The sequence below is a fragment of the Podarcis cretensis genome (genome assembly GCF_951804945.1).
Source record: "Podarcis cretensis genome assembly, chromosome: 5".
Classification (NCBI taxonomy): domain Eukaryota; kingdom Metazoa; phylum Chordata; class Lepidosauria; order Squamata; family Lacertidae; genus Podarcis; species Podarcis cretensis.
The window spans coordinates 23,720,417-23,737,163 of NC_137174.1; the positions used below are offsets into that span (position 1 = coordinate 23,720,417).

Genomic DNA, 16,747 nt, shown 5'->3' on the forward strand with positions numbered 1-16,747 from the left:
AGGATGGCTTGTCCAAGGCCACAAAGTGAGTTTCTGACTGAGCTTAGATTTGACTCAGGTATTTCTCAGTTCATACCCTTTCCCATTACACAAAGTCTCATATTATTTTTCCACACGTTTGGAAAGATTAAAGCTACGGCTAAAGTTATAAAAAATCAACAGTGGCCTCCAGTATGGAAGCTACCGTTCACTGCATCTAGCCAGTCGCAAGGGATTAACCATTACTGTTATTTTAAATTAAAGCTCTTCAATATCTCAAGTATTCACTTCTGACAACAGGCTGACGTTGCTGCAGATAACTTTGCAATTGTTGCTGCGCGATGCATGAAGCTTTTAGTGGCATGCAGTTACACTCCATAAAATATGAAGTGTGGAAGCCATTACACAACAGGGCTGCTTTCGCTCAAATTATAATTAGCTGTGAAATTCTGTTCCTCGTGCCTTGAGTCATGTGCAGCCTGTATTGTGCACCGGCTTTCAGCTCCTTGAGCACTCTCAGGTTAAAGTCTTGAAAAAGCTGCATCCTCCGGTCCTGGTTGCCCACCCTTCATTGGCTCACTGCTTAGTGCCCTCTAGAGCTCCATTAATCAGCATTAGAATGGTGCACCAAGGAACATTATCAAAACAGAGATGACTGAAGTAATTACTGTAATCCATTAACTCCCTGAGCAAGACTAACTGAGTGAAACACACCAATATGTTCAAGCTCTACAACCACTAAAGGAAGAAGGGCTATTACCCTGATAATAGCTATTCTGAGGTGCACGCCTGCCGGAGCTGAACAAATTGCAAGCAGAAATTCTGTTCTTCTAAAGCATCTTAGCAAGAACCGTTCACCACTCTAAATAGAAACTAGTTAATATCGTAAAACCGGAGCCAATGGTATGCCGAAGGTTAAAACGCGACAACTACAGAAGTGCAATGGAGGTGGCCATTTTTGTCGACCCGTTTCCCCATAAAACCCCTCTAGCAAACGATCTACACATCGTGTAGCAAAAAACAGTAGGCAAATATGTTGGGATTCTAGGCCATATGGTTTTCGGAAGCAAGCGAAGGTGTCCTGTTTTTTGCAAGGGCCCCATTTTTGAAAACCAAATCTGCCCACCAAACCAAACACACCAAAGGGTTTACTGTAGCATTCACTCTAGTCTGCCACATTCAGTGACTTCCTTTGTGAGAAACCATTTTTAAAAAAGTACATTCTCCCATATACGTAGTCCCCAATCTCCCATATGCAGTCTGAAGTGTTGTAGCTCACTTCAGTTTAACAGGTCATTGATCCAAATAATGTACAGATTGGCTCTAAAATCTTCCAACCTGCATGAGCACACTGAAAGAGAAAAAAAATTCAGTGGGTCCAAATGGGATCTGTTGCAGCATATGAAGTGCTCTTTGTTCATGGGTTCCAGCCAACCATGCCATAGTCTGGACATTCCATTCTATTTCCCCTTCCCAGTTTTAATAATAATAATAATAATAATAATAATAACAACAACAACAACAATAATAGGTGTGTAGAAGAATGATTAAAATACTTAAAGATATAAAGATATAAATGAGAAGACAAAGAAGCGTAATGGAAATCGACATTGTTTATACGTTATGTATTGATATTTATTTAGTTTTCTTTTTTTGTGTGTGTTGGGGTTTTTTACAACTGTTGTAACCGTTGATTTGTTTTTCTTTTTGGTGATCTAATGTGAAAATTAATAAAAAGAATTTAAATAATAATAATAATAATAATAATAATAATAATAATAATAATTTATTTATTTATTTAGTTATACCCCGCCCATCTGGCTGGGTCCCCCCAGCCACTCTGGGCAGCTTCCAACAAAACACTAAAATACAATAACCTATTAAACATTAAAAGCTTCCCTAAACAGGGCTGCCTTTAGATGTCTTCTAGAAGTTTGGTAGTTATCCCTCCTCCCACAAAAAGACACTCAGGGTTCTGCGGTCACTGAGTATACTCCTCCCAGCTGTTTAGGGTTTCCCCCTGATCTTAGTCCCACCCCCAAAGCTTTTCCCCATCTGCAAATCTTAGAACTCCCCTACAACAGCTGATAACATCCATCTTCAGTATGGATAGTGCTGTTTTGCCTGTCTAAGGATAGGTCCTCAGTAAACAGGTTTGCTATCATATAAAATCAAATAATTTTAATTACTGCGGCATTATGATAGTATTTTGTGATTGCTATGTGCTGCCCTGTTGCGACAAAAGATTGCAGTGTGAAGTGTTCCTGTTCCAGATTCCTGTCATTCAATTTCATTCTCCTTCCCACTGGAATCTTTCACCCTGAAACATGTTGTCGTTGGCATCCGTCTGTCTCGAGAGACAATGGAAAGCGCCTTCGGGGGTGAAGCCAAACTTCCGGGGAATCACAGCGCCTGCTGTGTAACTCTTAATCTCTGCCTCCCGTGTTGTTTTTGCTGTGTTAGTAGCACCCGAGTGATCTCTCCAGGACACAAGCCTGGGCAGCATATATGGAGGTCATGGGCTGCTCAAATGACAAGACCCCCCTCTCGGCCACTCTGATGTAAACCAAAACAGCAAGTCAGCATGCTCAGTGTGCTGTTTTGGGAGTCCCCACCCCAGTTAGTTCATCTACCCTTTTATGCTGTTTATATACCTGTTTTTCTTTGCCTGATGTCTTTCCTTCCACCGTCGCAGAAGCTCTCCCTAACACTTCTTCCTGAGCTTTTGCAATTACTTCTTAATTCAAATTCATGTTCATACTCAACTACCTCATGCAATTACATGTGCATTCACCTATAGCATTTAACATGTTACCTGTTACAAACAGCAAGACAGCCATCCCTCAGAATGACCCAGTTTAGCATTAACTCACAGCAAAATCGGTATGACATTTTCTACCGGATGAGCAGCAGCTGTATTATACAACTCACCTGAAAGTGCCCCTTTCTACATCCTGCCCACTTAGTCGGACATGGATACCTTCCTTCAACAAAGACCCAAAAGCCATGTATTCCCCCAAGGCCCAGTCGACAACTCGGTTCTTTGTCATTTCCAGTCGACTTCTCAAAATCCGAGAAAGTCCTAAGTGGGGAGGAGGAGGAGAAAAGAAGAATTACTGGCTGCAATTAACAAAAAAAAGTTATCAGGATACCAATCCCTAGATGAAGACTGGAGTGCTAAGAAAACACAACCAAGAGAGCAAAATACTGATAACTAAATGGTGACCTCACCTGAATGTCTTTTGACTTTCCTCTCTTCTGAATGCTTCCACTAGTCATTCACAATCCAGACAATTCAATTCAACCACAAGTTCATTGTCCTTATATTGATAACATTTCACACAATTAAGCTCCAGATATTTCTCTTCTTGGTATTAATATTTTATCTCTCCACCTACACTGCTCCATAGGTAAACTCTTAACTATCACAATTCCTGCTTGCTAATCACACTAAAACTGAATACCTCTTTTATTGTATCCATCAACGATGGTATACTTTTACACCTCAAGTTATTAGCATATTTATTTTTAAGAATGTTACTAGATTAAGACTGAAGGCTTGGAAAACTTATACTCCCTTACATAAACAAGTTCCAATATCAAAGCTGTTCTGCTTTTTGTTCCACTTTTTAGTTATTCAAAACCCTTCATTGTATATATGAGTGAACTTGCTTTATTCATGAAATAATATAGCCGAATAGCTCTGTCTAATATATGAATTAACCACATTCTCAGCTTCATTCATGAAATAAGCAAATCCTTGCCTAATTCAATATTTTTATGACAGGCAAAGTTTCTGTCTTATTCATGAAAAGTCTTGCATAGCTAGCTGTGCTGTTTGATGAATAAGATTTTGCTGAATGATTTTGGCAAGCAATATTTATTTTATGAATGAAGCAATTTCAAAACTGTAGTATGGTCGATACATCAAATCCATATCAACCTAACAATTGCCTATTAAAAATTAGAGGCACCAAGCAGATGGTTCACTCTAAGCGCCGTGTTACTTTTCAGTGTTTCAGGAACATGTGTGCATATTTAATAAAATATTTACACATCAATGCATAGCAACAGAGGACAGAACTAGAAGCTACACTTTGTATATGAGGATTTCTCCAGATACTTACTAATGAATAATGATATTTTGATTTAATAAGAAAGTGTATGTTAATTACATGCCACTTGAAAACAAAACATTGAAGATGTGTAATTGAAAGCTTTGCTGTAATAACTTCTCAGGAATTTTAATTGTATAAAACAACCCCTGTTGATCAATCTCAGAGGAAGGAAAATAAATAAAAGAAAGACAGATGTGATCATCAAAGCATTATTCAAATCTCACACAGCTCATAATGTGACTTTACAGACCCACGTTAGAGAATGAATCAATGCAGGTTACAGACCATGCAGCAAATGTAATTTGCTAGCTCTTGCCTCCAGAGGCAAAAATCTCTGCAGAGGCACTTTTAACAATGAGATGTAATCCCTCATATCTTGTTGATTCCCTTGAGAACCTCTCTCTTTCCAACCTCTTCCCAACGTCCACCTTTTCTTCTACATTTTCATCACTTTTAAGTGTTGTGCAAAGCATCAGTTGAAACACTTTTCTTTAAAGAATGTTTTCACATGGAGAAATATAAACGTACAACTAAAGTAGCACCACCATGAATCATATGGAGAGCTAAACAGCCAAAGATCAGCCAATCCACAGTAATTCCTCAAGGACATACAACATGGCTTTACAGTCAATCAGCCCCTCACATAAATGCAAGTACTATTAATTTAACACTAATTCAAGTGCCACAACTTCCCTAGTCCTTTGCACAATGTCTGCCAGACCACTGAAGTTAACAATATACTCATGATTGCTTCAATTCAATAAGGCTGAAAATAATAATTAGCAAAGCTCATTAATGTTGCTTGTACGAGCATTAAGCCTAAACAAAAAAGAAAAACATACAACCTCCTAGCTGGTTATGCTGTGCACTTGTAGTATGTACATCAAACACTACTTTTTAATGGAAAGGGATATGAAAGGGGAAAAGTTTCTTCTGTTCAGGAAACAGACAGCGTTCCAAATTCAGGACAGGGAGAATCAGCATTCAGCTAGCAAATATTCTCCTGTCAACGCTGCATCTCTAGAGAAAAAGGAAGCCAGTGCTGGAAATATAGCAAGAATTAAGTTCTCACCTCCATGTATTTTAAATCCTTCCAAAGGCACAGAGCTGGCTACATTTCCAATATGAATCAGCATATCTTCAGGAATTCCAGTTGGAGGGCAAGTCATGCTCTTTGGTTCTCCGTCCACATTAAAAAAACCTGAAACATAGGGAGACATGTTGAAAAAGTACAGAAACTTTTTCCAGAAAGATCCTGCTTGTTTAGAGAAATCCCATCCTGTGTAACAAAAGTAATAACAAATTCCCCCTTTAGAATCACACAAGTGGGGTCCTGGAGCCAAATGCTAAACTGCACCCCCGGCCCTTAAGAAAAGTGTTCCTTTTTCGCCTGGTTGGAGGGCTAAACAGGCATTTGTAGTAGTTTTTGGAGTTCCTGGGGGCAGGGGAGAGGGAGGGTACAATTTCTTATGGCTCATGTGTTTGCATATAAAAATGGAACTTTATTCCAGCGTGGAGATCTGCCAAATTGGGAGTGGGGATTTCAGGCCAACCCTGAACTGGCAGAGTAATTTGGGGGAACTGAGAAATGAAATGTATCCAACTCTTTTGGAAAGGAACAAATGCCTTATCTTCCCTTTTGCTTTTTAAAAATACAGCTTTTAAAAATACAGCTTCCAGCCCCCCTCAATTTTACTTGTTTGCACACCTAGAAAAGCAGTCACTAGCATCATTTGAGGGTCATTTGAGGAGGTAAATATGACAGATGTTTTTGTACAGTTAAAAAGGAATGGGGCGAGGGGCAAAATAGCTGCTGTTTTTAAACAGCAAGGGGAAGCAGAAGGAGAAGCTGACATAGGCCTATTTCTCATGAAATGCTAAGCCAAACCATGGCTAAGCATAAATGTGCAAGCATGTGAAGACTCACAGCAGAAACTGCAGCCACCTCGGTAAGCCGTGGTTTGATTTAGCGTTATGCCGAGACCCAGGCTCATGGCTTGTTTCCCTCAGAAAAACTATAGGCTGCAGCTGAGAGTTGTCCTCCTGCAATCTGCATCTTGCAGCCACCGCAGAGAAGGGGAAAGGGGAGACAACCACATTCCCTCCTATCACAATAAACCATGTTTTACTGTGACATCGAAATGTAGCCAATGAGATTTACAGCAACACTTCCTACCTGGCCAAGGTGAATCAAGCCAGTGCTTAATGTGTAGGATTTTATTGTCTTTGGATCGAGAATAAGCTTCCTCACAAATCTTATCGTACTTTGCAATTTCTTCCTGTAGAATAGGGGCGAAACGTCATGTGACAAATACCACAGCAGGAATGCAGAGGGAAAGGGAAAACTAAAATTCCATCAAAGCAGTAATAGTCAAGTTTTTTATACCTAGCACAATTTTACAAGCAATTAGTTTTTTTACCATATGGTTACAGTGGGAGCGGGGAGAATCAGGAGGACATTGGGCAGAAGCCACTTGTACAAGCCTGCTCACAAGACTCTGGGGAGGAACAAGGATTTCCGAGTTCCTACAAAGCACGGCATGAATTTAGAAACAAGGGAAGAGATGGTCACCAGAGGGTGGGGATAGGTATCATGGCCACCACATCTGCAAATCCTTGCACTTTTCTATCATTGGTCTGCCAATAATAATAATAATTTCCCCAGTCACTCTGGGTGGCTGCCAACAGAATATTAAAAACACAATAAAACATCAAACATTAAAAACAACCCTAAACAGGGCTGTCTTCAGATGTCTTCCAAAAGTCAGATAGTTGTTTATTTCCTTGACATCTGAAGGGCAGGCACCACTACTGAAAAGGCCCTCTGCCTGGTTCCCTGTAACTTCACTTCTTGCAGTGAGGGAACGGCCAGAAGGCCCTTGGAGCTGGACCTCAGTGTCTAGACTGAACAATGGGGGTGGAGACGCTCCTTTAGGTAAACTGGGATGAGGCCGTTTAGGGCTCAGCACCAACACTTTGAATTCTGCTCGGAAACATACTGGGAGCCAATGTAGGTCTTTCAGGACCAGTGTTGTATGGTCTTGGCGGCCACTCCCAGTCACCAGTCTAGCTGGTGGCAAATCACTCGTGATTCTCTTTTCTCTTTATTATTCAGCAATTACATACTACTCCTTTTTTATCAATGGAAAGATAATTTAATGAAGAATGTAATGCAGTAACTTTTATGAAGGATTATTTACTACAACAGCAGCAGTATAAAAAAGAAATGTGAAACACACAGAAAACGTGAGATATATAGGTTAAATTGCCATGATGGCACTTTGAGATAAGTAAGTGGGTTTTGGGTTGCAGTTTGAGCACTCGGTCTCTAAAAGGTTCGCCACCACTGTCTTAGGAGCTTGGAGACAGAAAGGAAAATAAAAACGGAGGAAGAGGTTACAGATGGGAGATGTCTGGGAATCCCAAAGTCTAAACTCAGAGACCCTGGCTTATGTCTCGCAGCAGAACTCAGGATCCACCCTGGACCTCAGCCTATCACGTTTGCCTTCCTGTGTCAAATTAAAGCCCTTCGGGGCAGGAACATCTTTCTCAAAGGTCACACACAGTGATGGTGCAAAGAAATAATACAAAAGAAATTTCACTAGGCTCCTGCCCCATGCAAGATGAAACCAGCTAGAGGCCTTTCCCTGAATACTCCTAATCATCCAAATACTAAAAAAAGGTAAAGGTAAAGGACCCTTGATAGATAAGTTCAGTCACAGACAACTCTGGGGTTGCAGCACTCATCTCACTTTACAGGCCGAAGGAGCCGGCGTTTGTCCATTTCCGCAGACAGTTTTCCTGGGTCATGTGGCCAGCATGACTAAACCGCTACTGGCGCAAGGAAACACCGAATCCTACCATTTATTCATTTCTAGGGTTTAGAGGTGTCCCCTGCAAATCCAAAACACTATTTTGCATGCATAGTTTTTACTGCTACTGCTGCTGTGAACCAATGCACCATTACATACTGCTCTTGCTCTTCATGTTTTTATTTTTTGAAATTACTGAGGCAACCAACCAATTTCCCCTAAGGATAATTTATTTGGAAGTATTAAGGAATAAGTCAGAAGTTATTTCCTGACCTCGAAAAATTAAAACAAATCAAACCAGTTAAAATAGAAAGCTATAGCAGTATTACTTGTTACAAAACCAGCACCATTAATGGCCCTCTCCACTGCTAGCATTGTTACCTCAAACTCCTGCAGCGTCACAGTTCCATCAGCTATTAGCTTGTCGGCATACTTCTTCAGCACAGGCACCTGCTTGTGAATCTGCTTGTACATCAAAGGCTGGGTGAACATGGGCTCATCCATTTCATTGTGGCCCCGTCTTCGGTAGCAAACCTACATATTTCAGTCAATGCAATGATCACAATGAAATGGGCAACAAAAAGAACAATTAAGGGCCTTCGTTGCTTTCTAAAGATCAGCCCTCTCTATAATTTACTCTACAGTTTGCAGTTCCCACCAGCTATGTAGTTCTTAAAAAATAATTTCGTTCCCGAAGCTGTTGCACCCAGTTCTGGAAAGAATTCCAGAGCAGCTGAAAGCTCAGTGAGCAGAATCGCCGCGCCGCCCCCCATTATCTTCCTGACTTAGCTCGCTCAGTCCTGACATAAGTTTGGTAGTCTCCCTGACATCAGAAATCAAAACACTCAGGAATCTACAGCTAAATCCCTGTGCCAGAGTGCCAGTGCCATCAGCTCCTGAATTAGGCCTGAGAATATTTTGTACTATTTGTTTGAATTAATATTTTAAAACTGTGAATCCCTCGGTGGGAGCTTTGGCAGAAAGGTCTATAAATGCAATAAAGGGATGGATGCTTCAAGCTGTTTAATCTTCTTCTTTGGAGAGTATACTTCCCCCAACATCCCAGGGATAATTCCTCTGGGATATCTTCCCAATTTGACTCTTGAGAGTTCCTAGAGACCAAAATGCATACAACACAAGAGGGTTTTTTTCTCCCTCCTTTCTTGTACTCTCTTACAAAAGCATAGTAATTAAGTATGGCGAGGAAGCAATAAAGGCACATAAGTCAGGTCTTTCTTTTTTTAAAGATTGTGAGATTGTGTAAATTAGTTTCAGAGCCCAGACAGAGTGCAAACCAAAAGGTTACAGATAGGAGTAACATTTTCCCTTATTATCTGTGAGGTGAAATACATTTTTAAGGGATTCAGATTCAGAGCAATATTGGGTCCTGTTCTTTTAGATGCTACAAACGGAAATGCACAATCTGTAATTAACACTATATCATCATATTCAGAACCTACTTCACTAAGTTAAAAGTCCAGGTTTAAAAGACTCTGTGTGCACATACTTCAAGTATTTCAACGCGTTACAGGGTTATGCAGATTTTCTCTTTCCACCACAGCTCCTCAACCTTCAATGGAGGCTGTTTTGGAGCCCCTCAACTTGCATGAGAGATTTGAAGGGGCATAAAGAGCTGTAGTGGAAAATGGATGCCCACCTAGCCCCATATGCAGGGAAGACCATTCAACAGTAAAGAATGACAGTACTTACCAGATCAATAACCACATCTTTATTAAAAGTGTTTCTCCAATCTGCAGCTACGTTGCAGACATACATCACTGCTTCAGGATCATCAGCATTGACATGGAAGATAGGTGCGTTGACCACGCGAGCAACATCAGTTGGATATGGCGATGAGCGAGCCATTCGTGGATCAGTAGTAAAGCCAATCTAAAACGCAATACTTAACATGTAGTTTTTAGTGGCAGTGTTTCAAAGTGTGTTGAGAACTGACATTTCAGTTTACAGACTCGTTATTTATACGGCAGGATGCTATGCTTTTCAGTTAGGAAGAACAAGTTCTGAAAGGTATCACATTTCATTCTTTTCTTATGTACATTAACATTTTATTGGTGCTGGAGACAGGGAGGGCAAAAAACCACCGCGTCATTTCATGGCGATTCATGACCAATTTCGATATGAGCAATAAAACACTTTGCCTTCTAAATTCAGAGTGACCCTGCATAAACAGCAGAAAAAAACAACTTTCTGTCTTCCCTTGGATTTTTTCCCAGCCTTTCTGGTAACTTTTCCCAAAAAGCCTTTAGTTTCCCTTCTCATAAAGGCTTCCTGTAGCCACAGAGCAACCCCTTGGCTCAAGGGAAGAATGTAATGTGCTGTCCACTATGTATCATGAAGGCAACAGAAAAGCTTGCCAAAAGCTATTAAGGAAACCCAATTTCCTATTTCTGCTTTTTACCTGATTGTTGACCACAACATGAATGGTGCCATTGGTGGTATATGATGGAAGATCACTGAGATGAAAAGTTTCATAAACAACTCCTTGCCCAGCAAAGGCAGCATCGCCATGTAAAAGTATAGACATAACCTAAGTGGAGAGGGAGTTAAAAATTACTGGTGCTATTCATCCGTCAACAAGTTTCACAAATCCCTAGTTTAATTCCCTTTCCCCCCTCCTAATGTTATGCAAGTTGTAAAGAATCTGATATGTCACTGAAACGATCAATAACTGATGCTATCTGGTCCACATCTGGCTCTCAAGAGGGCACATGGTCATCTAGGATCCAACTGAGGATTATGGATGGGAAAGATCTGTTGCAACACGGCTTGGCAGCAAGCCATTCTGCCAGCGGAGTTGGACTCTTGCTTTCAATCCCTTCTCAAAGTAGCCTTTCAACAAAACTTGTTTCTGACTGGACCTCTTTAAGAAACTGCCATTTTGAACGTTCATGGCAATTGAAAGTGATTAGCTTAAAATGAAAATGTGGGAGAAGCTACGTATCTCAAACATTTTCTACATCGACTCAACTGAAGTAAAAAAAAAAAAAAAAGTATTCTGAAGACACAAGTGGCATCTTTTTATTTCAACAGCTGAAATCTACCACAGGCTATTAGAAATGAGGTCAAGCAGAAGTTATTATCCAGACAATGTTACCTTCTTCCCTTCAGTATCCCCTCGGTAAAACTGCTCAGCTTTGGTCTTCCCTTGTACGACAGGATCCACTGCTTCCAAATGAGATGGGTTAGCCACAAGTGATAGGGTGATCTTTTTGTTTGTTGCTCGGTTGATTCTCTCATGGTACATTCCCAGGTGATATTTTACATCCCCAGATCCCTAAGACACCAGAAACTATGAAAGTCCAAACACTCAAACACTATCTATCATCTCAATGGCTGGGTTCGTATTTAACACAAAATTATGGCTTATTTAGCTACTCTATCTTATTTGTACCTCTAAATCCACAACAGCCAACTAAGGTCTGACTGGCGCCAACAATCTACCATAGGAAATTATGGTTTGAAGATGGCTTGTGACTCAGCTTGCGTCGTGTGATTTATCATTATATCTGAACTTGGTATCCTGACTTAATCTTATTTTGCTTTGTCACTGCACCTCTGCCGTCTGCCTGGCTACAGAGATGTGAGAGAAGAGTGGCTAGAAACCAGTCACACTGGGATGAGACGTTCAGTGGCACTTTCACAGATCTCTGTGCAGAAACCCCTCGATCCCATTTGGCAGCAGTCCCAGCAGAAATTACCTGTCACAATCTGACACACCTCGGGCTTGCAGGACAGCCTCCAGTGCTCTCCCAAGACACAGCCTGCAGAAACTACAGCCATTTGAGATAATACCCCCAGCAAATGTTCCAGCTCCTCCCTTCGAGAGGTAGCGCCCAGATAGGAAGAGAGAACCTCCTGCATTTCTGAGATATTATATAACATCTGGAAGCCTTCAGAATACAGGTCTGAAGGAATCTGAGTATGACACACATAATTAGCCTTAACTCTAGTTTTAACGGGAAAGAATCCAACGGGAGAAAAAATGGCTAAATTAGTAATAATGGCCAATGAAATTGTATCTCACCTCATCAGCTGCTTCAAGCTTTGGGTCAAACTGACAAAAGATCTGTTCTAGATCCTTTCGGATAACATTGGCCAGCACATTCAGCCTTCCCCTTGGAGACCAAAAAAATTGGGTGAATGAACCGCACATAGGAGCAATAATAAGCAACTGCAAGTAAAATTACAGATTCGGTAGAGTGTTGAATACTGAGTTCCAATTGTCTGGTTTAATTCCACAAACTTATCACCATTTTATGTTTTGACTAGCTTCCCATTCAGTTTGTTTCAGCAACAACAACTTTATTTTTTATAGCACCTGAAAGTGTGCAGGATTTGTTTGTGTGTGCTTATGAAATAAAGTGAAAACATTGCTCAAATTGGCTTACTTTAAAAAAAAATAAACAGAAACAAAAAAAATAGGGAAACTAAGGAATAAGAATATTGTGGAAATAGCAGTATGCTGAAACTTTAAAATGTAACTGTGTTAACAAATGTAACTATTACATGTTTTTAAATTGGACACTGCTGTGTGATCATGATCATTAAATTAAAATAGGCAGTTACCTGTGAGGCATGCCCAATATAACATACTCAATTCCCATTTCACTAGATTTGTCAATGATGGTTTTCAGAGCTGGGATCATGACTTCACATCCTTCCAAACCAAAGCGTTTTTCTGATGACCATTTCCGAGCAAGGAAATCCTCAAATCTGTCCATGAAGATAGATTGAAGGGAGAGCACTTATTAAGGAAGTGAAGCAACAAGCAATAATTCTATATTATTTAAAAAGAAAGAGGTAATAATGAAGAGAGAAGAAACAGCATGAAACAATCAGCAAACTTAGGAATTTCACTGGGTAACACAGCTGTCTAGACTGATGATATAATGCTTGGTTATTTGCCAGCAACAACTATACTGGAATACATTCCCTGAGAATCAATAACCAGAAAAATAAAGTTATCCTTTAGCGACAGATTTAAGTATCTTCTTTTTTAATGCAAGTGGGCTAGAATCAATGAACATAATTAAAAATTATTCTAACTAAAGCTCTTTTTTTTTTTTAACTGAACATTAAATGGGGAGAAACGTCTTTATGATCACTTTAGGAGCTAAAGCTACCAAGATTTTGCAAGAACTGTTTATAGCACGGTGCCAATTAATACTATGAATTACTTATTTCTTTAAATTTTTATCCTGATTTCTGTCTCTCATGGGGCTCTCATAGTAAGCAGTCCAGTTAAACATACAGTAAAAACGTATTGGCCTGAATATAAGCCTCACTTTTTAACCCAAATTCCGACCGTGAAAAGGGTGGCTTAAATTCACGACCTTACAAAAATTGGCTTTTACAATATCACCGCTGAAACAGACATACGGTAAAACGGAACGGGTGTGAGTGCCTGTAGAATTTTAAGGGAGTGGCTTATATTCACGTATAGTGGTACCTCGGGTTAAGAACTTAATTCGTTCCAGAGGTCCGTTCTTAACCTGAAATGGTTCTTAACCTGAGACATGCTTTCGCTAATGGGGCCTCCTGCTGCCGCCGCGCCGCTAGTGCGCAATTTCCGTTCTTATCCTGGGGTAAAGTTCTTAACCTGGAGCAAGCACTTCCTGGTTAGTGGAGTTTGTAACCCGAAGCATCTGTAACCCGAGGTACCACTGTATTGTCTCCCCCCCCCACACACAATTTTAAAGGTGTGGCTTATATTCGGGTGCGGCTTATATTCGGGCCAATACGGTATTAGTTGTGAATCCCATAACAAACATCTGTAGCATGCTCATTGCCCCTAAATAGAAAATTGTGCCACGTCTACAGACTACATCTTACCCAGTTTTTCAGTTGGTAGAGCATGGGATTCTTAATCTCAGGGTTGTGAGTTCAAGTCCCACTTTAGGCAAAAGATTCCTGCATTCTAAGGTTGAACTAGATAACCCTTGTGGTCCCTTCCAACTTTACAATTCTATAATTCCATGCTTTCCTGGAATTAAGCTCCAATGAATTCAGTACTTCCAAATAGACAGAGTTAGGATTACGCTGTCTGTTCCCAGTAAGCATACTTAGAATTTCTCTATTTATAAAACTGATAAAATCTTAAGGTACAAATTGGAAGTGATTAATTAAAATCCCTTATTCTTTTGACTTGACAGATACTTAACATGAAGCTATCAAAACCTTAGGCCAGAGTCCCTCACACAGCATAATCTGGCAGAGACCAAGTAAAACCAAGGAGTTATGATTTACACCAACAGAGAATCTTTCTGCATGGGAACAGTCTCAAGTTAAACAGTGACAACTCCAGTTGAGAATCATCATTCCTGCTGAACTTGAAAGTGAGATAGAATGGCAGCTTTTTAGTTTCCTTTAAGCTGCATTTTATTATCCAAAGTTGCACAGTCTCTGCTTGTATTACTTCCAGCAGTGGCGTAGCGTGGGTTGTCAGCACCTGGGGCAAGGCAAGTAATTTGCGCCCCCTAACCCGTGGATTTGCGCCCCCTAACTCGTGGATTTGCGCCCCCTAACCCATGGATTTGCCCTAACCCCAGAAGTTGCGCCCGGTGCGGCCGGCCCCCCCTGCACCCCCCACGCTACGCCACTGACTTCCAGCTCTTCAATTTGGCACCCAGCAACTGAGTCAAAGTGCTCATCACCAATTTTTGAACCTAGGTTCCTGATTATGCTACGAAGCAGCATGCACAAGTTACTGAGTTATAAAACCAAAGTCTCTCTTTTATTGACATGAGATTCAGTGATCAGATGAGGAAATTGGTATATGTGTTGGGCCCTGGTAATGCAAAGGATCTACTCAGTGAGCACACTTAAAACTGGCTCCCCACTAAACAGTTACAAAAGGCAGCAAACTATCCCCTCCAGAGCACGCTCCCTGTAGGAAATCTCATTCACAAAACCATTTAGCCATGGTTAAGGGAAAAATCAGGGAATGCAGGTGGCGCTGTGGTCTAAACCACAGAGCCTGGGGCTTGACGATCAGAAGGTCGGCAGTTCAAATCCCCGCGACGGGGTGAGCTCCCGTTGCTCGATCCCTGCTCCTGCCAACCTAGCAGTTCGAAAGCACGTCAAAGTGCAAGTAGATAAATAGGTACTGCTACAGCGGGAAGGTAAACAGCATTTCCATGCGCTGCTCTGGTTCGCCAGAAGCGGCTTAGTCATGCTGGCCACATGACCTGGAAGCTGTACGCCGGCTCCCTCGGCCAATAAAGCGAGATGAGTGCTGCAACCCCAGAGTCGTCCGCGACTGGACCTAATGGTCAGGGGTACCTTTACCTTTACCTTTAAGGGAAAAATCAGCACTGACATCAGCAAAAAGCTAAACAGGATTTTTCTTATACCAGGGTCTGAAACTGCAGTTCAAAGTAGCCCAAATTCTGGGTTAAGAGAATCCCTGCGTATCTAGAAATACGTAGCCCCCTTTACAATTCCCAGATTTCCTTGAGAAACAAGCAGGGATACACCTAGCCTTTCATTATCTCCCTTAGCACAACATTCCTGTTGACCCAATTCTCCTTTCCTGTCTAACCCTTTCTTTTTGCAAATGGCCAAACTCCCAAATATTCAGTTCAGAATATGCAAGCTAAGTGATTTTATGCAGGACACACAGCTTGCGTGATTTGAATGCAAAACATGAAAAAATATCTGTTACAGAATTTTTTATTTAGATTTTTGTCACAAGCTGTCTATCATTATTGGGAGTGTGGCCATGCTACAGCTAGCATCTCTAGAAATTGCAGAGTGAAAAGGAAGTCCTTTCTAGTCCTTATTCTGAACAAGACAGGTAGACAGTGAGATTCATTCCTCTTCCTAGCATTTTTTCTGCATGAACAGGATATATCAGGTTCCTCCCTAGCTTTTTATACAGATCGTTCTAGTTAACCAGTACACAATATGTACAGCAGGACACAATATGTATGTTGCGGAGGAAGGGGGGGGGGTGCACATATCAGGAAGATAAATGAGAAAACATTCCGTGTGGCAGACTGTTAACAGCCTGTCATTCAAACACCATGGTAACCTGTTTATTAAAAAGCATCTGGTTCAAATTCATTTCTCTTTTAATTAAACTTGGGCAGGAATTATATACTGCTGTCTCACTATATAAACATTGCCATAGAAGGCAAATGTTATAACCGAGTAACAAAGTAAAATATCTACCCAAATGCTCTAGAGCAGAACCAGTCTTAATGGTTATGTTCATGAACTGGCGCGTGCCAATAGAAAATGACCATATTTTTATCAGCTCCTTGCTTTCATGTTATTATTATTATTTAATGCAACTAAAACATCCTTCCCCACTGCCATTCAAATGTTTTAAACTACAGCTCCCCACAGCCCAAGCCATCAAATAATAGATCTCTATGGGACCCCATAGCCCAATAACTATTTGGGCAAAGCATCCTAGAATGGTTCTCTGGTAATGACCCTAAAGGGAGAAGCAAAAGTACTATAACGTAGTACCTGCAGCTTCTAACCCCCTGAATAGTTCCAGAAGAACATCAGGGTCAATGGCTTCAAAGGCCACTAAGAAATTAAGGAGAACCAACTAGGTTGCACTCCCCTGTCGCTTTCTCAATAAAGGCCATCAATCAGGGTGGTCAAGGCTGTTTTAATGCTAAAATGGGGCCTGAAACTGAAACAGGTCTGGATAATCTGCTTCATCCAGGATAGTAGTTTTCTAAAACCTTTGGGACTAGGGAAGCCCTCCTCAAGAGGGGCTACACCACTATTTTAAGGCAGTGGCCATAACTCCCACATAGTGAGATGCTAACCATTTTTTTGACCCATCTAGAATCCATATGA

General features: G+C 40.9%; 1 protein-coding gene across 3 annotated transcripts in view; it reads right to left on the reverse strand.

The window, feature by feature from the left end:
• The window catches only part of OGDHL (oxoglutarate dehydrogenase L), a 65,424-nt gene that overhangs the window by 24,447 nt on the left and 24,230 nt on the right, over positions 1-16,747 (reverse strand). For all 3 annotated transcript variants that reach the window (XM_079975606.1, XM_079975607.1, XM_079975605.1), the window contains exons 7-15: positions 12,497-12,643; positions 11,955-12,045; positions 11,025-11,204; positions 10,329-10,457; positions 9,620-9,799; positions 8,291-8,443; positions 6,274-6,376; positions 5,170-5,298; positions 2,911-3,061 (exon numbers count right to left, since the gene is read on the reverse strand). In XM_079975606.1, coding sequence (XP_079831732.1) covers positions 2,911-3,061; positions 5,170-5,298; positions 6,274-6,376; positions 8,291-8,443; positions 9,620-9,799; positions 10,329-10,457; positions 11,025-11,204; positions 11,955-12,045; positions 12,497-12,643 — 1,263 coding nt within the window. The remainder of the gene's footprint in view (positions 1-2,910; positions 3,062-5,169; positions 5,299-6,273; positions 6,377-8,290; positions 8,444-9,619; positions 9,800-10,328; positions 10,458-11,024; positions 11,205-11,954; positions 12,046-12,496; positions 12,644-16,747) is intronic.